Here is a 21,686-nt window from a genome sequence, read left to right as displayed (position 1 = left end):
TAGTCGTAATTTTCCGTTCTTCTTTGGTACGAAGAGGATTGGGTATCCTGCTGGTGATGTCGATGGTCTGATGTAACCTTTCTTGAGGTTTTCTGCGAGGTACTTATCTAGTGCCTCCATCTGTGTTGGGTTCAAGCCGTATATCTTGTGGAACTTGGGCTGTGTTCCTTCTTTCAATGGTATCTCGTGGTCGAACGGACTATGTTCGGGTAGTCCTGTTTCGAGTTCGGGGCTGAATAGTCGTTCATACATCCGGTATTCGGCCGGGATGTTGTCGATCAATGTGGTAAGGTTCGATCGTTCTTCGCTCATGGATAGTCGCGATCCTTCCGATGTTGGCTCCAGGCGTGGCTCGCTTTTCCTCAATAGCGCCATAATTTTTTGTTGATTTCGCTCCTGTGCCCTACGCTCGTTGCGTGAAGTCCGTTTCTCGGATTTTCCTTCAGAGGCTAACGGCTCTTCCCATTGGACTTGGCCGGTTGTCCAATCTATCCGGGGGTTGCTCCTTCTGAGCCAGGGGATTCCTAATATCACGTCTTTGTCCCCTATCTCCGTGATGTCTAAGGTGATTTGTTCCTTTCGTCCATAGCTCTCCATCCAGAGGTGTACGGTCTCTGTTTCGATGGTGCCGTTCCCGTATAAAACTGCCTCTCCTTCTACGGTCTGCAACTGGTATGGTTCCTTCTTTTGCTGCCAAGGTATCCGTCGTTTCGCTACGACCCTTGGTGAGATGTAGTTGCCTTGTGCTCCACTGTCGAGGAGTGCTCGTATGGGTCTGCCATCGAGTCGTATGTCGAGAAATATGTGTTCATGTGCTGCTATGGTGTTTTGTGTAGCGTTCAGGGTTCTTTGTTCCGTTCCTGTTGTCGCCGTTCGGTGCCCTGTGCCGTCTGGCTGTCTTAGTTTTTTGACTTGCTGGACTCGCGTCGTGGGTCCTTGTTTTTCTTGTCCCTGGGTGTGCGGCTATTTCTTGTTTCGACTAGGTCAAGTGGGTGTTTTGCTGGCACGGGTGTCTTGCGTGCGTTTGTGGTTTCCTCGTTGTCTTGTACGTTGGGGTTATTTTCTCTTGCTGCGTTGTACTGGCTCGAGGGTATGGTCTCTTCCTCGCTGGATTCTTCCTCTAAATCCTTGCTTGATTCTTGTGTTAAGGACTGATTGGTTGTCCTAATGTGGTGGGTTTGTCCCAAAAGTTCCTCATCTAATTCTCCTGAGGCGTCCGAGTCCGTGAGCTCGGGTAGTTGGGTCTCCCGTCGGTGTAAGTTCACTGGTTGCCTTGTCGAATCGAGGTGACGAACACTCGCTGTCCGCCTTGTTTTTCCTGTCGGCGTTCGTAAATCCGGTTGTCAAGTTTGATGGCAAGTTCGACGTACTCGAGGAAATCCTCGGGTCGGTCGAGCTTGGATACTTCGTCTTTTATTTCTAACTTCAATCCTTGGTAGAACTGGAGGATCTTGGTTTCTTCGGTCATGTCCAGCCTTGTTGCTAGCCTTCTGAACTCGGCTGCATAAGCGGAGGCTGACTTGGTTTGTCGTAGGTTGGCCAAATCTCGTTCGGTCTGTCGTTTCTCATCGGGTTCCTGGAACAAGGAACGGAGGGTGCGTTCATACCCTGCGAAGGTTGAAAAAATGTCGGTGACTTCTTGGCGTCGTTCTTCGGGGGGTACATCAAGCCATTCCTGCAACAGAGGCTCGAACCAAGACAAGGCTCGTCCTCGGAGGAAAGTGGCCGCGTGTACCACCTTTTCTGTTTCACTGCGGAAAGTTTCCAAATGGAATGCTTGGTAGGTGCGTACCTGTACAAGGTACCCTTTAAGTTGTCCAGGTGTGCCATCGAATGTGGCTGGGGGGTTAAGCTTGAGTCTCTCGCGCCCATTAAGAGGGGTTGAGGTAACGTTAGCACTGGCTCGGAGAGCCTGGAGTTCCTCTTGGAGTTGGGTTGCGCGGAGCGTCTGTTCGTGGAGCTCCTGGTTGGTCTGAGCAACCTGCCTGCGGAGCTGGTCTTCCTCGTCCTCGCTGTCGCTATCGTCCTTGGGCCGAGCAGGGGCTTTTTGGGCCGCCTTGCTGCTCGTGGCCGGGGTGCTGGGGGTGTTGTTCTTGGACGTCTGGGAAGACATGTTGTCGGATACTGCTCGGTATGCTTCAAGGCAAAGTACTGAACAGGAGCAATCAAAATGTTACGATCAAGGTATCGGGTAACCTGTTCTTAGGGTAAAGTACAGTGGGTTGAAGCAACTGAGCGTCTGGCTGGGTAACTGGGGTTCTCAATGACTGGGGGTGAAGTTATGATCGTTCTCAAGTAAGTATTGAGGTTAACTAGAGTTTGATTGCTGCTAAGCAATCCTAGAATCGAATCTATTTACATGGTAATGAGCGTGCCTTATATAGACTATGTTCCGAATGTGATCTCTCTTGATCTGTTTGATCTGTGATTCTCAACTGAGATTCTACAGATCATAGAGATCCATTCCCTTGGCCGTCACGTGAGGTCACGTGAGATCTCGTGGCCTTGTCCTTAGGTAATCGTTGTTCTGCCGGTCGGTATCTCTTTTGGGCGAGTGTCGTCAGGAGGGGTGTGACCCCACCTGGCCTCTCTGGTACCGGCCCAACTGTCTGGTCGTAACAATAAACACCTTTTTTAACCATTCGATAGCCGTTTGGTTATTTGTCCACCCGTTTTCGGTTGCATGAAATTGCCAATTATCGAAAGGGCTTAAATCCGTGGGAAACCATTGTTGTTGTACGTTTTTTCCCTTAAATATAACGAGGGGAGGGAGGGCAACGCCCGTAGCCGATATACATTCGATTATAGTCGTCCAACCACGCGTTCCGGGCTCTTTTCGTTGCAACGGCCGGATCCCGTTAAGCCCTAATACTAGGCAATTAGATCCTTTGCCTTCCATTATACCGGTTTCGTCCATATTCCAACGGTTTTCCGGTTTAATAGCGTTAATAACCGGGTTCGTAATATAAAGCCACCAAGATTTAATTACCTCCGTAGTAGCGCCATTAACCCGGGCGTTATCTATTCGACGGGGCCTTTGGGTTTTAAGGATTGAATAACGAGCCAAAAAACGAGTTATCCAACGTTTTCCAAGGCCTTTTGTCTCTCCGGCGGCTTGAAGAATTCGTTCGGCAAAAAAGCGTAATTCTTGATGCGTTGGCGGAAGCCCTAAAGCTGTTTGGGTAAGTACCCAATCAGCCAAATGCTTTTCCTGTTCCGTGGAAAGCCTTTGAAAAGGGCTTTGTGCTTTTTTATAAGGTTGAGAACCTTTAAGTCGACTTTGAAGTGTAGACCTAGGTATTCCCCATTTTCGGGAGGTTTTTGCAATTGGATTGCCATTATTGACGTCGTTAATTGCAGATATAAGCTGTTTTTCAGTATATTGCTTCATTGGAAAATGGAGAATTAAAATCAGAAAAAAGTAAATCCAGAAGTGACAGATTCATCGAGATATTTATAATAGAAGTTGGAGGATAAAAATAAAAGTGTTGTTATTTTTGGGTGCCGAACAGGGGGGGTGCCGAACAGGGGGTACGCAACGTTATTGGTGGCCCGACCGAAATCGAGACGTCAAACGCTACATTAAGAATTGTCGCGAATGTCAACGCAACAAGGTACGACATGATAAGACGCCTGGGCTGCTGCACCCACTGGAGATCCCTAGACGGTGTTGGCAGCACGTAATGGTAGACGGCAAAGATATGCCCAAGGATAAAGAAGGCTATAATTACGTCTGGGTCTTCATCTGCCGATTGACCAAACTTTTGGCCACCCTACCGGGAAAAAAGACGGACACCGCGGAGACCTTGGCCATGCGGTATTATCAGACCGTGTACCGTTGGAAAGGCGTCCCCGATTTATGGCTTTCCGACAACGCCGGACCGTTTATATCCGAGTTCCTAAACACTCTAAACGAGTTGACAGGAACAAAGCATAAACATGGAAGCGCCCGCCACCCTCAAAGTCAGGGCAGCGTCGAAATTACCAACGCTGAATTGGATCAGAAAATGCGCTTTTATGTAGACAAATACCAAACGAATTGGCGACGGCATATTCCCGCCTTCGACTTCGGCCACAACTCGTCCGTCCACGCCTCTATTGGCATGGCACCGATCGAAGCAGAAACCGGAGCTCGCCCTAGAGACCCGCTCTCTTTACCTTTACCCGAAGAAGACCTGGAGACCGGTCAGCAACAAAAGGCGCTGGAAATGGTCCGCCAAGCCCGGCAAGCTCAGGAACTGGCCCGCAACAACGGACTCGGAGCGCAGATAGAGCAACAGAGGCAGGCTAATAAGAAGCGGCGACCGGTCGACTTTACGGTGGGAGATGCGGTTTACGTTAGCAAAAAGGGTTTTTCCACCGAAGTTCCTACGACCAAGTTGGACTCGCAAAATGCAGGACCATGGACGATTCTCGAGGAAAAGGGCCACAGCTTCATTCTCGACACCCCTGCCTGGTATAAAGGTAGTAAGCTGTTCCACGCCAGCCGACTGCGCAAGGCAGCAACGGATCCATTACCTCAGCAGTATCAAAAGCCGGAACCACCGGTCGAAATTAACGGAGAACCGGAGTGGGAGGTGGAGCAAGTGTTGGCCTCACGTCTATTCGGACGAAAGAAGACGTTGCAATATCAGGTATCGTGGGTCGGACTCGACCCTGATGAGACATGGTATGAGGCCCGCGACTTGAAAAGTTCACCAGTACTGCTGGATACCTTTCACAGGGAGTACCCGGACGCAGCAGGACCTCCGGTAAATTTGCAACAGTGGATCAGGAGCGCAGCAGAGGATATTTTTGCGGAAGACGGACCCGAGGACAATGTTGCCGAACACGATGCGAAAGAGACACGAGAGCGGCGGAAGGCCCCGAGGAGACACACGTAACAGACTCAAGACTCTGACCGCCTACGTCGATCAGGCCTTAAAGGGGGGTAATGTGAGGATCAGGCCCCCAGACCTACCCTCAGAATCACGACTCGGCTCTACCAGCCACGCTGAGCCAGGGATCGGACAAGGGTCCACTTACTCCGGATTTAAGCGCGTCTCTTGAGCGCGTCGTTGATTGTAATTTCTCTCTTCTCTTCAGTTTAGAATTTTCGTCGAGAGCGCCTAATACACTGAGGTTCTCCAATGTATGCCTGGCCGTGACATATTACGTAATTTTTCGATTATGGTATATTTATATTATTATTATTTCTAAGAATACTTCAAGTAAACAACGTAAAATATAAGACTCAAGTGTGGTACGGCGACAAACTGGCGCCAGGACCTAAAAATAAATTATCCAAATTAAATTTGAAATATTTGGGAACATTGTTTATAAAGCTGCTAAATATATACACCTGGCATAATTAATATCATGGTTTATGCTGTATATCATTTACTGGGTATGGTCTAGCTCGGCCCTCTTTTTTCAAATACCTCGATTGCAGTTTGGGCTCACATGCATCCAATACCTTCTGTGACATTTGGACCATGAGATCACCAGACCCTAACCCTGACCCCTGACCAACGACCCACCAGAGTGATACCTTATCTACGTCGCGTCAAGCTCAGAACTTTGTTTGTTTCCTTTCCTCTGCTCAGAGTAGAATCTTCGTCGATAGGCGCCAATAGACTAGCTTCCGCGCTATGCTTACCCTGGCCGTGACATATATAATTGTATCCGAATTTGTTTTTGGGCATATTTTTTCCGTTAATTATTATATATTTCCAAACGTCATTCTGTCACGGCCAGGCATACATTGGAGAACCTCAGTGTATTAGGCGCTATCGACGAAAATTCTAAACTGAAGAGAAGAGAGAAATTACAATCGACGACGATGCAAACACCTCGTGTGCCTGGTGCTGGAAGCGGACCTCCCCTGAGCACCCGGTGCACTGCCGCTATTCGCGGGCGGTGTGGAGAAACTGGCCGTGGCCTAATAACGACCGGCCGGCCGGGCCGCCAAATCGCGCCCAACGCTGGAAATTCTTCCAGACAAGCTTCGGGCAACCGAAAAGCTTTGAGGCGTTTTCGATAGCCACCAACTACTTCAGCGCCCGCCCCAGAGCGGCCCGCCAGCGCCCCGCGCGCCACGAACGCACTTTACGCCTAGGGACACCGATCGTAAACGACTCGAACTCTGACGAGGAATAGACTTACTGCCTTTTCACCCACACTTCACGGCACAAGCCGTCAGACGAACCCTCCGTGCACCTTAGGCACGGGGTCGCGTCAGTGAACTAACCCCCTAAGCAGGACCGGGCCCGAACCCGGTCAGGCACGATCCGCCTCTGCCCTCCTTGTTTTCCCCCTGTGTAAATAAAGAAGATAGAACGCGCGCCGAGATACCCCTCGGGAGGTTGCTAACGGCCGGCTAACAAGCCGGGCCGAGCCCGGCGTTAAATAATACTACTACTACTACTACTACTACAATCGACGACGCGCTCAAGAGACGCGCTTAAATCCGGAGGTAGTGGATCCTTGTCCGATCCCTGGCTCGGTGTGGAGCCGAGTCGTGATTCTGAGGGTAGGTCTAGGGGCCTGATCCTCACAAAAATAAAAATTAAATCGATGTTGATTTTTGTATTAATTTCTATACCCAACGTGGAAATCGTGTGACATTTGGACCATAAGATCACCAGACCCTAACCCTGACCCCTGACCAACGAGTATTAGTAGTAGTAGTAGTAGTATTATTTAACGCCGGGCTCGGCCCGGCTCATTAGCCGGCCGTTAGCAACCTCCCGAGGGGTATCTCGGCGCGCTTTCTATTTTCTCTATTTACACAGCGGAAAACAAGGGCATAGAAGCGAATCGAGCCTGACCGGGTTCGTGCCCGGTCCTGCTTACAGGTTTGTTCACTGACGCGACCCCGTGCCTTCAGGCGCACGGAGGATTCGTCTGACGGCAGTTGACGGCTCTTCATCGAGAGGGGCCTGTGTCCAAACAGCGGAGCTGTCGGTCGTTTGTAGCCATGGAGACGAAGTTCCCAACAAGTGTGGGCTCGACGGCACAGGCGGGTGGTTGTTGTCGATAGCCAGCCGGGTTATCCTTGCCACGGGTAAGCGGGGAGGAGGTGGAGGGAGCAGGATTCGAACCTACGTTACTCAAGTAACAGCCATGGCGCTTAACCACTGCGCCATTCCCCCCGACCAACGACCCACCAGGGTGATACCTTTATCTACGTCGCGTCAAGCTCAGAACTTTGTTTGTTTCCTTTCTTCTGCTCAGAGTAGAATCTTCGTCGATAGGCGCCAATAGACTAGCTTCCGTGCTATGCTTACCCTGGCCGTGACAGGGCTGACGAGCTGGCCAAGGCCGGCTTCGCCGGACCGCCGGACCCAGACCCGAAGGTTCAGCAAACCATATATAGCGGTGCCGGCACGGTCCTTAGAGCCATTTTTTTCGAATATAGAGAAGGATTGGTGGCGCAAATAACTTTGTGAACGGTCCCCCGCATATAGGGAATGGGAACTCCAATACACACCGAGAAAGGAGCCCGAGGAACTGCGTTTGCCAAGACCCCTGCTGGGCCATTATTTGGCCATAAGGACCAACCATGGTGATTTCAACCCTAACCAAACGTTGTTATACGGATAAAAGATATAATTGTGTATGTTCTATGAAACTGTCTATAGGTGAGCTTCTGAACGTCCTTCCGTCTTATACCCGCAATTGGGCGGGTGAGTTACGTGCAACTGGCCCGTGCGGCATTGCACATTTATCACTCAATTGTTAATTTGACCGCAATTCCCTTTATTCCAACAAATCCCGTTAATAATCTTGTATTATACAGCCCAGCGGTCCAGCCCATACGCATGGGATAATTTTGTCGCAAAACTGCGGATGTCGTATAAGCTAAAATTTCAGTGGTTAAAAAGCGGTCAAATATTTTTTTTCAAAAATGACGTTTCATCTTACATAACAATGAGCATTACCGGGCAGTTTCAAAAGAGGGTTGCCGTGATAATCTTTCGTATCTGGTGGGATTTCGCCATTTTTAATCATGTGTAAGTTTTCCTCTTCGGAAAACAATGCCGTAGCGCCAGTAGCCCATAAAGCGAGCAGGTAAATTTTAGAGAGTTGCATTTTGCCGGTTGAAAATATGGACGAAATAGAAACTCAAAGTATTTTCAAAACAAATCAAACAACCAAGAAGTTAGTGATAATGTGTGGGAAACAACAAAAAAAACCCTATAATGGTTTGGACAATGTTCCGTATTTATATTCAAATAAATGCGGCCATTTTAATTATATTACGTAATTTTTCGATTATGGTATATTTATATTATTATTATTTCTAAGAATACTTCAAGTAAACAACGTAAAATATAAGACTCAAGTGTGGTACGGCGACAAACTGGCGCCAGGACCTAAAAATAAATTATCCAAATTAAATTTGAAATATTTGGGAACATTGTTTATAAAGCTGCTAAATATATACACCTGGCATAATTAATATCATGGTTTATGCTGTATATCATTTACTGGGTATGGTCTAGCTCGGCCCTCTTTTTTCAAATACCTCGATTGCAGTTTGGGCTCACATGCATCCAATACCTTCTGTGACATTTGGACCATGAGATCACCAGACCCTAACCCTGACCCCTGACCAACGACCCACCAGAGTGATACCTTATCTACGTCGCGTCAAGCTCAGAACTTTGTTTGTTTCCTTTCCTCTGCTCAGAGTAGAATCTTCGTCGATAGGCGCCAATAGACTAGCTTCCGTGCTATGCTTACCCTGTCACGAAAGCGATCCCAGAGAGACAAGGCTGCAATATAGGGGCGATTCTATTCGAAGATCTAAAGCTAAGTGTAAAGGAAGAAGAAAGGCACGCAGTGCCAATCGCGTACACGCGCCTAAGCGAACAAATAACAAACTCACCCTGGCGCCTTGTCACGTGAGGTGGAGCTAGTCACGGTTGGCAGTCGCCCAGGCACGCCACTCCGTAACATTACCCCCCGTCCGCCCCGCGAGCGGTTAGGACTCTTGCTGTGTCCTGTTCTGTCTTCACCGGCGACGTCGCAATCTGCTGGCTGTGCTGTTCCCCGTAGCCGGGGCGTTGTCGTACTCGTCGGGCGGGTCGAACCGATTCTCGAGGGCAGCCTTTTCCCAGGCCTCTAGGCGCATGGGAGGGCCGGCCTTGTCGGGGTAGGCGTTATGGTACTGTCGCAATTGCACAGCCGCGTTCTTGAATCCTTCCGCGTCGTAGAACTCCGGGTCGGGGTCCCAGCCTCTCCACTGGACTTGGTACTGAAGCACACCTCGTAGCACCCGCGAGGAAATTACCCGTTCGACTTCCCACTCCTCTTCGTTGGTATCTTCTGACGCGTCGATTACCTCGCCTTCGGGCCTTTCTGCGGCTTGTCCGTCCAATGGGTCACGTGGGTCTAGCCGAAGACGGTCGGCATGAAATACGCGGCTTCCCTTCCAAGAATCTGGCAACTCCAAACGGTAGGAATGCCCCCGCTTCTCCTTAATCACATAACTACATCTGGTCAACGGGTAGTCTAGTTTATCGCTAGGACGGTCCGTCACCCAATGCTTTTTAATAATGTAGACGGCGCTTCCTACTCCGAAATCGGGTTCCCGGCGGTGCTTGTTGGCTTGGTCGCACATTCGTTGTTGCGCCATTTGGAGGTGGGTGCGTGCCGCCTCCACGTAGCTTTCGAGCTTTTTGGTAATCGCTTGAGCTTCGGTTCTTGTAAGTCGCTCACGGGTAGGCAGTCCCTTTAGTTCGGTCCTTTGCGTCCAATCGAAATGCATATGGGCCGGGTAGCCGTTTCCAATCTCGAAAGGTGAAAATCCTCCGAGAGAGTCATGGGGTAGCGTTGCCTGCACCAAATCGATTGCGGGCATACGTTTGTCCCAATCGTCTTGGAAATGGTTAATATGAGGGCGCAACCTTTGGTCGATGTAGGCGTTCATAATCTCTGCTTGCCCTGCTGTTTGGGAGTGCCCGGCCGTCGAAAGCTTCCACTTAATCTGCAAGATCTTGGACATCTCGTCGATCAAATCTGATACAAACTGCGGGCCTCTGTCGGAAACGACTTTCGTGGGTAAACCATAAACGCGGTAAGGACCCTCGTAGTACATCATGGCTGCATCTTTTGCGGTAGCCGTCCTTGTACATGGAACGGCCCACGACCGTTTCGTCAGCGCATCGATCATTACAAACAGGTTATCGTTTCCCGACTTCGACTTGGGCATTGATTTAAAATCTACGACGATGGTGCTCCATTGTCGATCCGGCACGGGTAATGGTTGTAAAAGCCCAGGGGTCTTATCCCTCGGAACTTTGGCTGATCGACAGGAGCAGTTGGCGACATAGCGGTCCACCATTCCGCTCATGCCTGGCCACCAAAACTGCTGTGCCACCAAACGGCGGGTCTTATTGCGGCCAGGATGGGCCGTAGCAATAGTCCCATAAACTTCACGAATCACTTTGGCGGGCCATTCCCCGTCGCCTGGAATCACCAATCTCCCTCGGTACAGTACGTGTCTGTCGTGCAACAACGTCCAGTGCTTCTCTTCGGGGTTACGGGCCTTAATTCGGTACTGTTCTAGCAGTGGTGAATGCTCGTTGGCTCTGAGCACCTCTTCAGCGAACAGCAGTTGTCCAGCTGCGCCAGTTGGTTCGATCGCTGCCAACAGCACTCCGAAACCGCCATCGGCAACAGTTTGCCAATATGAAAAGGGGTTGACCACATAAAGGTCGTCGCCAGCACTGTCGACAGGACGGAAAATAGCCATGTAGCGTTCTGCTTCCTGACGTTCTTTTTGATTTTGTACATCCTCTGCCTTGCGGGTCAAAGCATCTGCCAGCACGTTCTCGCTGCCAGGGCGGTAAGTGATCTCAAAATTATATTGGGAAAAGAAGTCGGCCCAGGCCGCTTGCCGAGAGTTGAGCAACCGTTTCGTAGAAAAGTATTCCAAGGCCTTATGATCAGTAATCGCCACAAACTTCTTTTTGGTGCCCATTAGCTCTGGTCTCCAGGTTTTCAGCGCCCTAACGACTGCTAGCAATTCCTTGTCGTGGATGGGGTAGTTGAGTTCCGCCTGCTGCATAGTTTCGGAAAAGAATGCGATCGGATGCCATTCTTGGGTGTTTGGGTTCTGCTGCAGCAACGCTCCGGCCACCACTCCTCCGGACGCATCAGTCTCTACCCTTGTTTCGTAATCCGCTTGGTAATGGGCAAGGACGGGTGCGGAAGTTAACGCCTTCTTCAGGGTATCGAAAGCGACGCGGCAATGTTCGTCCCATTGAAAAGGCACCGCTTTTTTCGTCAAATTCGTTAGCGGTTTGGCTACCCGGCTGTACTCTGGGACAAACTTTCTGTAAAAATTGCAAAACCCTAGGAAGGACTGCACTCCTTTCACGGTAGTGGGTGGTGCCCACTGCTTCACGGCGGCTACCTTATCTGGGTCGACAGCGACGCCCTTGGTGCCTATGATAAAGCCCAGGAATCGTGTCTCTGTGACGTGGAACTCGCACTTTTTAATATCAGCCTGGAGTCCAGCCTTTTTAAGCCTTTCCAGGACTTGCCGGACGTGAGTCTGGTGTTCCTCCTCAGTCTCGCTCCAAATCAGAATGTCGTCCATATAAGCGGAACAGAAATCGTCCAAATACTCCATCAGGATCTCGTTAATAAACTTCTGGAACGTGGCCGGCCCGTTAGTGAGACCAAAAGGTAACACATTATACCGGAAGGTCCCGTATCGGGTCCTAAAGGTTGTGTAATCTCGATGTTCCGGGTTCATGCGGATCCGGTGGAAAGCTTGCCTAATGTCGATCTTGGTAAAGAATCGAGCCTTGGAGATCCGGGCCAGTGTCTCCTCGATTAACGGTAAAGGACAGACGTCTTTTTTGGTAAGGGCGTTCAATTTTCGATAATCGACGCAAAACCGGAGTCCTCCATCGCCTTTTCGTGCGAACAGGATGGGGGCGGCCCACGGGGTCGATCCTGGCTCTATAAACCCTTTCTGGAGGTTCTCTTGGAGATATTTCCTGCAAGCTTCCAACTCTTCCTCCGTCATCTTGTAAAGTGGACTATATCCCAATGTTCTGGGGTCACCCTCGAGTTGTATATTATAGTCTGATCCCGGTCGAAAAGGCGGGACCTGATCGGATTCCACTTTGCTGAACACGTCTAACAGGTCGTGGTAATGTTCTGGAACTCTTTCCAACAACATCGCCCGCAGGTCTCCGTCGTCATCAGGGAGCAGCCTCTCGGCATTCTTCTGCCGCAGGACATCGTCGATTTCGTTTATCGAGGTGCAGTAGAGGGCTGAATCCTCCTGCACCAAACGCATAAGTTGTATAGCGCCTATCATGGCGACACTTGCCTGTCGGTCTTTGTACCAACCCACCGCGTCTCTCTTCAGTATGTATTTTCCTTTGGCATCCTTTTGTATGCGAGAGGAACCTTCGGCCTCTCTGGTCTCTTTCCTTTGGGTATGACTCAGGCTTGTCACTTCAACCTTTGGCCTCGGCAGGTCGTAAAGTTCCCGTTGCATCTCCTGTAAATTCGGATCGGCGTAAGTTTCCCGGGCCGTGGGGATCTCCCAGGTCTGTCCCGACCTGGCCAGCAGTTTTGCTCTCCGGGGTATCGACGGAGGGCGTTCTGTCATTTTTTCCAAGGCTTGGATTCGTCGTTGTATCATTCGTTGTCTGGAGGCCGATTGATCTTTCTTTTCCAGGGCCGCATCTCGACGATCCGCGTCCGACTGGTGTATGGGGCTCACAGACCTCGGATCTGGTGATTGGGTCATGTCGATATCTCGATAACATACCGCCAATGAGGGTAGGCTTTCCGGGAATTGGAGCCGTCGGTGACGACAGTCAGTAAGTATTCCGTGCTCCGCCAGGAAGAGTCGTCCCACGATCATCTCTTGTGGCATATCCAATACCAGCATCGGCGTTTCGCGGAACCTCCGGCCCTGTATCACAAAAGTGGCCAATGCAGCAGTATCGATCTGTTGCGAGGCTTTTCCGTCATAGCCTCCAACCTTTTGGGGGTGGAAGCCGACAATCTTAGGGGCTTTCAACGTTGTGTACAGTCGCCGAGCAAGTTGTTTGCTGATAAAAACGTACCCATTTGCTCCGGTGTCAATCAAGGCACGAGTGTTATAATTGAGTCCATTTAGGGAAATGCTGGCCGCTATAAGCATGGGGTCGCCGCCTAGATATCTACGTAAGAAATCGTAGGGTATCGGCTCTTCCAGCAGCCTTTGCTTTGCAGCGATTTTTTCTCTCAATTCGCACATCTCGGTGGTTGGCCACACCTTCCCTGGGAGGGAGTCCAATTTCCCCAGGGCAATCAGTTTTCCGACATGACGACGTCTTCTCCAAACATATCGGTACCCTTTCCATGGTAGCTTGCAATAATTTGGTTAACTCGGTCCTCGGAAATGGTGGGGCGACCGGTGTCACCGTTGGGGCAGTTCCTGCTAATGTGGCCCGGTTCACGGCATTGGAAACATTTGCCTGTCCGGATAAGTCCACGCATCTCCTCCACACTCAGTTTGCCCTTCTGTCCCTCGTCAACAGCGCCTCCGGTGGTCCGGGCTGGTCCTCCAGCACGTGGAATAACAGACCCTCCTGTGGTCTTCTTGATCGAGGTGGTCTTGGTCTTATTCTTATCTTCGGTCCGCGAGGCGTAGGCTTTGGTGAGGTCATAGGAGATGCCATCGGCCGTACGGACGTAGGCGTCAAACGAGACGTTGGTATCCTGGTGGTATATAACCATTGCGACTCGCAAGTTGGTAGGCAGGCGGCGGTGCAATTCCCGCTTCCAGCTTCGCTTCGGAAGGCCGCTCTGACCTGCCAGTTTGACGAATTTGTTCTTGAAAATCATAAACTTGTCCTTCGTCGACATAATCAGCTTGTCCAATTCGTCCCGCGCTGTATCCTCGAGTTTGGTATCCTTGTATTCCTCGCGCAAATGGCCCATTATACCGTCGTACGTGGTGATCTGATCGGGATGGGTATCGTTGAGGTAAGGGAGCAAGGTGTCGGCGGCGTCACCTCCGAGACGGGACTCGACGTAGGCGCGCTTATCTGCATCGGTGGGATAATGCGCTCCGTCGAGCAACAACTTGTTCTCAATCCGGCGGTGCCAAACCTCGAAAGTAACCTCGTCTTTGTCGGGGTTATTTGAGAATGTCGGAGGATCCTTTACGCGGGATTTGTGGTGCGAACCACCGGAACCGGTACCAATACTAATCGCGGTAGTTTCTCGTCGGGAACGGGCTTCGCGGAGCAGGCGCGAAATGGTGGCCTCGTTTTCTTGCTTGGTGTTGTTTAGTAAATCGATTTGGTCCTGCATATGGGCAATGCGATCTTCCAATTCGTCTACTATCATCTGGTGTTCTTCCTCGGAAAGAGGAGCCTCGTTGGTTTTGCGTGTCGGCCCATCAATATCTATTGATGGTAAAACTCGCTGGTCCCAATCATCTAACCGAACGGGTTCGTCGGTGTCTTCTCGGGAATCGGTGGTCTCGTCCTCCCCCCTAACCGTCACAGTATTTCCCACGCGCTCCCGGGTCGACGGGCGACGCTGGGCCCGTGTTCGTACCGTAGGCTGCTGACGCTGGCGCTCTGCGCGGGGGGGACCTGTCTCGGGGCGACCGTGGTCAGATTCGACCTCTTGCCTTCCCAACTGGGCGGTCGGCTGCCGTTCGGCGTCGTTCTTGGCCATTTCGGTATCGTGCCTTATAGGCGTTCGTGTTTCTTTTTCGGTATCGTGCCTTATAGGCGTTCGTGTTTTTTCTTCGGTATCGTAAATATTATTATACCGTTCCCGGTAGCTGATTGGTTGAGCTTTAGATAATGTCACGAAAGCGATCCCAGAGAGACAAGGCTGCAATATAGGGGCGATTCTATTCGAAGATCTAAAGCTAAGTGTAAAGGAAAAAGAAAGGCACGCAGTGCCAATCGCGTACACGCGCCTAAGCGAACAAATAACAAACTCACCCTGGCGCCTTGTCACGTGAGGTGGAGCTAGTCACGGTTGGCAGTCGCCCAGGCACGCCACTCCGTAACAAAATAACCCCACTCGCTGACCTTTAAATTGCATTCCTGCATTAACAAAATAACGGAATTCCACCATTCCACCACTCCACTTCGGCACTAAATAAAATTGGCTATATACAAACAAAAGTGGGCTTATTACATGCAAAATAATGCATATAATTAACAACTTTAAGTATATTATTATATTTTTTTGGTTTTTGCAATACCCTAGTAATTTTGTAAAATCATATATAAAAGGTCTACAGAACTTCGTAAACCGTTACTACATTATATGTTTATATATCATTTCAATTTATTTTTTTATTTAAAAGATTTATTAAAAGTCCATATGGGGAACTTTGGAGAATTTGGAAAACAATTTTCACGTCAAGTTAATTAAATTATATAATTAATATTTTGAGAGTATTTTCAACTCCACGCAAAACAGCCGTTAGTTGAAAATAATTGGCACCCAATTTTTATTATAACATTTGGATTTGTTTGGGATTTTATCATTTTTATGGTCGTTTTATTTTTTGCTATTCAACTATTGCACGCTTTTTATGAACTTTGCTTAAAAATATGAAAGAAAATAAGAAACTCGGAAATATTACGCCTTTAGAACGCAAATTAGTTTTGTTAATAACAATGGTGCTAACAGGGGATATAGGGGTAAACCCTAGGTGCGGCGTGGTAAATAACCAGTGCTAAAAGCGCTGAATAATAGGTAGAAATGCACTATAATTTTGGTACTGATAAATAATTGGTTGGGGGAGATTTTGCTTTATTTCCCTTACATACTCTCCGACATCGAAGTGGGGGTCCGCACGCCAGAAAAGGTTCCGGTGCCGCGAATGAATTTCCGAAAAACTAATTTGTATGGGTTTTTGAAAAAACACCCTCATTTGCATACAAACCATCTCTGGGTTTGCATTTAAACGTTGACTTGGTGAAATTTTCAACCCGGTACAGGGTAGCTGACTCGCAGGTGCAGGGTGGGTATTAAACCCGGTACAGGGTAGCTAACCCCACTCGCTGACCTTTAAATTGCATTCCTGCATTAACAAAGTAACGGAATTCCACCATTCCCCACTCCACTTCGGCACTAAATAAAATTGGCTATATACAAATAAAAGTGGGCTTATTACATGCAAAATAATGCATATAATTAACACCCCCTCTCTTTTGCTACTTAATCCAAAAATAAAGTCGGAAAAGAAAAGTACGTAAAATAAAACCCCCAAAACAAAAAAACAAAAGAAATTCCCCCTTGTGTCCCAACCCAACTCGAACCCCCGGTGCGAACCCCCTGGATGAATAAGCCCTTTGTACCAAACCCCCGATTGACTGAACCCCCGAATTGAAAAAGACCCCCAGAATTGTAACAACCCCCGGATTCGAACCCACGACCTACAGATTATAACCAACGGAACTTACTACTAAGCCAGGTAGCTAATCTGGCTGTTCGTTGTTGTGGATCCCAGAAAAGTTTAATATATAGGGTAGATTAAAAATCGCTAGGTCGCCCAAAACGCGAGCTAATTAAATTCGGATTCGACTTCGGGTATAAGGTCGGTATAAGTTGCTTAATAATCAACCTGAGCAGGGTAGGTTTGGGTAGATCGGTTGGTGTCGGGCTAACAAAAATCCAATAATTGCAAACAAAGGAGAAAAATGGTGGTAGTTAGCTAACGAACTAACTAGGTGCCCTACAATTCAATAGGTAAAAACTAAGTTTACAGGGGTTTTAACCCTATAAGCTCTAAAAAAACCTTGTGAATTGGAAGCGTTAGGGGCTTTGTAAGGCCGTCAGCGGGCATTTGTTTGGATTCCAGGTATTTTAGGGTCACTAATCCTTCTGTAACTAACTCCCTTACGTAGTGAAATTTTAATAACGTATGTTTAGTACGTTGGTGGTGCGTAGGGTTGTGTGCGTTAGCTATAGAGCCTGTATTATCTCCAAATATTGCAATAGGGCCTGTTAATAACAATGGTGCTAACAGGGGATATAGGGGTAAACCCTAGGTGCGGCGTGGTAAATAACCAGTGCTAAAAGCGCTGAATAATAGGTAGAAATGCACTATAATTTTGGTACTGATAAATAATTGGTTGGGGGAGATTTTGCTTTATTTCCCTTACATACTCTCCGACATCGAAGTGGGGGTCCGCACGCCAGAAAAGGTTCCGGTGCCGCGAATGAATTTCCGAAAAACTAATTTGTATGGGTTTTTGAAAAAACACCCTCATTTGCATACAAACCATCTCTGGGTTTGCATTTAAACGTTGACTTGGTGAAATTTTCAACCCGGTACAGGGTAGCTGACTCGCAGGTGCAGGGTGGGTATTAAACCCGGTACAGGGTAGCTAACCCCACTCGCTGACCTTTAAATTGCATTCCTGCATTAACAAAGTAACGGAATTCCACCATTCCCCACTCCACTTCGGCACTAAATAAAATTGGCTATATACAAATAAAAGTGGGCTTATTACATGCAAAATAATGCATATAATTAACACCCCCTCTCTTTTGCTACTTAATCCAAAAATAAAGTCGGAAAAGAAAAGTACGTAAAATAAAACCCCCAAAACAAAAAAAAACAAAAGAAATTCCCCCTTGTGTCCCAACCCAACTCGAACCCCCGGTGCGAACCCCCTGGATGAATAAGCTCTTTGTACCAAACCCCCGATTGACTGAACCCCAGATTGGACGAACCCCCGAATTGAAAAAGACCCCCAGAATTGTAACAACCCCCGGATTCGAACCCACGACCTACAGATTATAACCAACGGAACTTACTACTAAGCCAGGTAGCTAATCTGGCTGTTCGTTGTTGTGGATCCCAGAAAAGTTTAATATATAGGGTAGATTAAAAATCGCTAGGTCGCCCAAAACGCGAGCTAATTAAATTCGGATTCGACTTCGGGTATAAGGTCGGTATAAGTTGTTTAATAATCAACCTGAGCAGGGTAGGTTTGGGTAGATCGGTTGGTGTCGGGCTAACAAAAATCCAATAATTGCAAACAAAGGAGAAAAATGGTGGTAGTTAGCTAACGAACTAACTAGGTGCCCTACAATTCAATAGGTAAAAACTAAGTTTACAGGGGTTTTAACCCTATAAGCTCTAAAAAAACCTTGTGAATTGGAAGCGTTAGGGGCTTTGTAAGGCCGTCAGCGGGCATTTGTTTGGATTCCAGGTATTTTAGGGTCACTAATCCTTCTGTAACTAACTCCCTTACGTAGTGAAATTTTAATAACGTACAGGGTAGCTGACTCGCAGGTGCAGGGTGGGTATTAAACCCGGTACAGGGTAGCTAACCCCACTCGCTGACCTTTAAATTGCATTCCTGCATTAACAAAGTAACGGAATTCCACCATTCCCCACTCCACTTCGGCACTAAATAAAATTGGCTATATACAAATAAAAGTGGGCTTATTACATGCAAAATAATGCATATAATTAACAGGGCCTTTTACAGGTAGTCCAATCTCTGTAAATAGGCTTTTAAGCCACTGTGCTTCACGCAGGGCTTCCGCTAAGGCGTCGGTTTCGGCTTCTGGGGTGCTTAAAGCTATAGTACTAGCCTTTTTGCACTTCCACGTTATAGGGCCCCCAGATAGGGTATACAAATATCCGTAAGTGGATTTTGAATCTTCCCTAGCCCCGGCAAAATCGCTGTCACTAAAACCAAGTAATTTTAGGCCTTTAAAACCCCCAATCAAAGAGTTAGGTGGTAAATTAGCTTTAATTACCCTATTTCCGTAGCAGATTGCTAGGGATTTAGTACCTGCTAAGTAGCGAAGTAGGTTTTTAGCTGCCGTTAAGTGGATTGTAGTGGCTTTCGTTAAAAAACGAGATAACCATTGAACCGCAAAACCGATGTCCGGGCGCGTTAATAGCATTAAATACATTAGGGTGCCGATAATACGCTGTAACAATTTGATTTCTAGCGCATTTACGGGTTTGCCCCTGTTAATTATATGCATTATTTTGCATGTAATAAGCCCACTTTTATTTGTATATAGCCAATTTTATTTAGTGCCGAAGTGGAGTGGGGAATGGTGGAATTCCGTTACTTTGTTAATGCAGGAATGCAATTTAAAGGTCAGCGAGTGGGGTTAGCTACCCTGTACCGGGTTTAATACCCACCCTGCACCTGCGAGTCAGCTACCCTGTACCGGGTTGAAAATTTCACCAAGTCAACGTTTAAATGCAAACCCAGAGATGGTTTGTATGCAAATGAGGGTGTTTTTTATTACATGCAAAATAATGCATATAATTAACAGCCCCCACTATATTTTAGCACACCCGGCTGTAAGGGAACAGAAATAGGTTTGCAATCAGCTAATCCGAACGTTGCTAATGCTTCCTCTATATACTGACTTTGATGGAGCCAAAGCAGGCGGTTAGGCCTGTCCCTTATAATCTGAACGCCTAGAAAATAGGCTGCAGGGCCCCTGTCTTCCAATGCGTATATTTTGTTAAAACGGGCTTTTAAATCCTGAATATATTGCAATTTAGGACCTATTAGCAGGCAATCGTCAACAAAAGTAACAATGAAATGCTTGGATTTAGCATTATAAAAGACAGCTGGATCAGAGATTAGCGGCTTAAAACCTTCTGTAAAAAGTAGGCTTTTTAGCTTTGTTTGCCATTCTCTTGGGCCCTGTTTCAGACCGTATAGCGCCTTTTCCAACAGTATAACTTGCATTTCCTTTGGATTATAGCCCTGTTAATTATATGCATTATTTTGCATGTAATAAGCCCACTTTTATTTGTATATAGCCAATTTTATTTAGTGCCGAAGTGGAGTGGGGAATGGTGGAATTCCGTTACTTTGTTAATGCAGGAATGCAATTTAAAGGTCAGCGAGTGGGGTTAGCTACCCTGTACCGGGTTTAATACCCACCCTGCACCTGCGAGTCAGCTACCCTGTACCGGGTTGAAAATTTCACCAAGTCAACGTTTAAATGCAAACCCAGAGATGGTTTGTATGCAAATGAGGGTGTTTTTTCAAAAACCCATACAAATTAGTTTTTCGGAAATTCATTCGCGGCACCGGAACCTTTTCTGGCGTGCGGACCCCCACTTCGATGTCGGAGAGTATGTAAGGGAAATAAAGCAAAATCTCCCCCAACCAATTATTTATCAGTACCAAAATTATAGTGCATTTCTACCTATTATTTAGCGCTTTTAGCACTGGTTATTTACCACGCCGCACCTAGGGTTTACCCCTATATCCCCTGTTAGCACCATTTTTATTAACAGGTTATGAGCCCGGAAAGGTTCTAGCTAGTGCACTAAAGCGCACTTTGCATTATTGGAAAGCCCTGTTTTCAGGCTTTAATTTGGTTATTGTCGCATATCCGCAGCACGTATATTGACGAAGATATTGCTGTTTTTGTGCAAATTGTTGGTTATAGGTGCTACGTTAGCACCTATCCCCCCTGTAATTACAGTGAGGGGTCGCTATATTAGCGTTTGACTCAGGCCCAATTTTCAGGCACTGCAGCGCTCGCTCGATTGCAAATCCCAAAATTTTTGGTGTGGTTTTTATGGGTTGTGCATCGCTATTGCGATTGGTTCAAATTTTTAGTGCGTTAATTAGGGTTTGCGCTAACGAGTCAGGGCCAAAACCCCTGTATTCGCCCGCTAATAGCCCAGTGATCCACTAACCGAACGCTGCAAATTACCCTGCAGGTTACCCTGCACCCACCTAGCGAATTGAACTTTCGATCGCTAGTGCACCTGGATCGGTACAAATAATACCAGGGCACCCATTAATTGTGGATTTAGGGATTCCAACCCTGTATTTTCAGTGGATTCGATCATTGAAAATAGCAATAAGCCCTATATTTGGCAAGTATAGGCCTGTAACCGTTAGAAGGCAAACGGCTATAGAAAATCCTAGATTGGGGTATTTACCCTTAGGCGACTAGGTTAGTTTTTAACTATAATTCAGGCCACCCTACAATGGAAGACAGCCCTATGTCGGGCCTCCCAGGCCCAATTCCACCGGATAGGGGCCCTGAATCCAGCCCGAATGAAGTTCTAACCGCTAAATTACAGGCGCAAGACCTGCAATTAAAAGCGTTAACTACGCAATTGGATCAACTTCAGCACACAATTCAACAGTTAACATCTCTGTTGACGCTGAAAAATGGTGAACCCACTAGTTTTAGTGGTATTGCGGGTATTAATACCCCCAATAGCGGTAATCTGGAGGCCAACCCACAGATTTTTAGCGCTAATACCGCTACCGCACCACCTAATCCACCCGGTAACCTAATTCTAGGTGACGGGATAGGTAAAGAACTATCAAAACGGGTATTTTCCTTCCCCGAAAATTGCAAATTAGTAGGGGCTAGCAATTACGACCTGTGGAAACAGGCACTTATAGTACAATTCAGGGCTATAAAAGCTGCGGAATTTATTTCCAACCCTGAAATTGGCTATAGCCTACCGGAACATGAGCAATCAGTCCTATTATTGCTTATTAAAGACAGCCTAACCAAGGAACCTTTAGAATCCATTGCATGGCATTCCAGCCCTGTAACGGCCTATAAGACCCTGGAAGATAGCTATTCCGTTGCACCCGAAATTAGCAGAGACTCGCTATATCGGGAATTTCACGCCCTAAATTTTTCGAAATTTAGAGGGTCAATACCAGAATTTAACAGCCGTT

General features: G+C 47.7%; 7 protein-coding genes and 1 pseudogene across 8 annotated transcripts; 2 read left to right on the top strand and 6 right to left on the bottom strand.

Annotated features, from left to right (window-relative positions):
* Nucleotides 1-1,261: 1,261 nt before the first annotated feature.
* On the bottom strand, nucleotides 1,262-2,318 carry MGG_16572 (uncharacterized protein; the record flags this gene model as incomplete). Its single annotated transcript, XM_003711101.1, has 1 exon — nucleotides 1,262-2,318. Exon 1 carries the CDS (start codon nucleotides 2,111-2,113, stop codon nucleotides 1,262-1,264), a length of 852 nt encoding a protein of 283 aa, XP_003711149.1. The 5' UTR covers nucleotides 2,114-2,318.
* A 4,239-nt stretch (nucleotides 2,319-6,557) lies between these two features.
* MGG_16571 (uncharacterized protein) lies at nucleotides 6,558-7,545 on the bottom strand (the record flags this gene model as incomplete). Its single annotated transcript, XM_003711100.1, has 3 exons — nucleotides 6,558-7,082; nucleotides 7,269-7,422; nucleotides 7,472-7,545. The coding sequence occupies 3 exons, from the start codon at nucleotides 7,543-7,545 to the stop codon at nucleotides 6,843-6,845; spliced, it is 468 nt and encodes a 155-aa protein (XP_003711148.1). The 3' UTR covers nucleotides 6,558-6,842.
* On the bottom strand, nucleotides 7,062-7,133 carry MGG_20114 (annotated as a pseudogene). The gene has a single exon. The product of its transcript is annotated as a tRNA-OTHER (tRNA).
* Nucleotides 7,546-7,758: 213 nt separating the features above from the next.
* MGG_16570 (uncharacterized protein) lies at nucleotides 7,759-8,073 on the bottom strand (the record flags this gene model as incomplete). Its single annotated transcript, XM_003711099.1, has 2 exons — nucleotides 7,759-7,842; nucleotides 7,906-8,073. The coding sequence occupies 2 exons, from the start codon at nucleotides 8,071-8,073 to the stop codon at nucleotides 7,759-7,761; spliced, it is 252 nt and encodes an 83-aa protein (XP_003711147.1).
* Nucleotides 8,074-15,681: 7,608 nt separating this feature from the next.
* Nucleotides 15,682-16,144, bottom strand: MGG_16569 (uncharacterized protein; the record flags this gene model as incomplete). Its single annotated transcript, XM_003711098.1, has 3 exons — nucleotides 15,682-15,740; nucleotides 15,804-15,872; nucleotides 16,030-16,144. Coding segments are annotated over 3 exons (243 nt in total), but the record flags the coding sequence as incomplete, so codon positions are not given.
* Nucleotides 16,145-17,023: 879 nt separating this feature from the next.
* MGG_16568 (uncharacterized protein) lies at nucleotides 17,024-17,486 on the bottom strand (the record flags this gene model as incomplete). The annotated part of the gene is made up of 3 exons (XM_003711097.1): nucleotides 17,024-17,082; nucleotides 17,146-17,214; nucleotides 17,372-17,486. Coding segments are annotated over 3 exons (243 nt in total), but the record flags the coding sequence as incomplete, so codon positions are not given.
* A 2,277-nt stretch (nucleotides 17,487-19,763) lies between these two features.
* Nucleotides 19,764-20,226, top strand: MGG_16567 (uncharacterized protein; the record flags this gene model as incomplete). Its single annotated transcript, XM_003711096.1, has 3 exons — nucleotides 19,764-19,878; nucleotides 20,036-20,104; nucleotides 20,168-20,226. Coding segments are annotated over 3 exons (243 nt in total), but the record flags the coding sequence as incomplete, so codon positions are not given.
* Nucleotides 20,227-20,974: 748 nt separating this feature from the next.
* Nucleotides 20,975-21,685, top strand: MGG_16566 (uncharacterized protein; the record flags this gene model as incomplete). The annotated part of the gene is made up of 2 exons (XM_003711095.1): nucleotides 20,975-21,308; nucleotides 21,528-21,685. Coding segments are annotated over 2 exons (492 nt in total), but the record flags the coding sequence as incomplete, so codon positions are not given.
* Between the last annotated feature and the right edge of the window lies 1 nt (nucleotide 21,686).

This window comes from Pyricularia oryzae, chromosome 1, assembly GCF_000002495.2.
Source record: "Pyricularia oryzae 70-15 chromosome 1, whole genome shotgun sequence".
NCBI lineage: Eukaryota > Fungi > Ascomycota > Sordariomycetes > Magnaporthales > Pyriculariaceae > Pyricularia > Pyricularia oryzae.
Note: the sequence above shows the minus strand (reverse complement) of the source record. Positions and strands in the feature narration are given on the sequence as shown.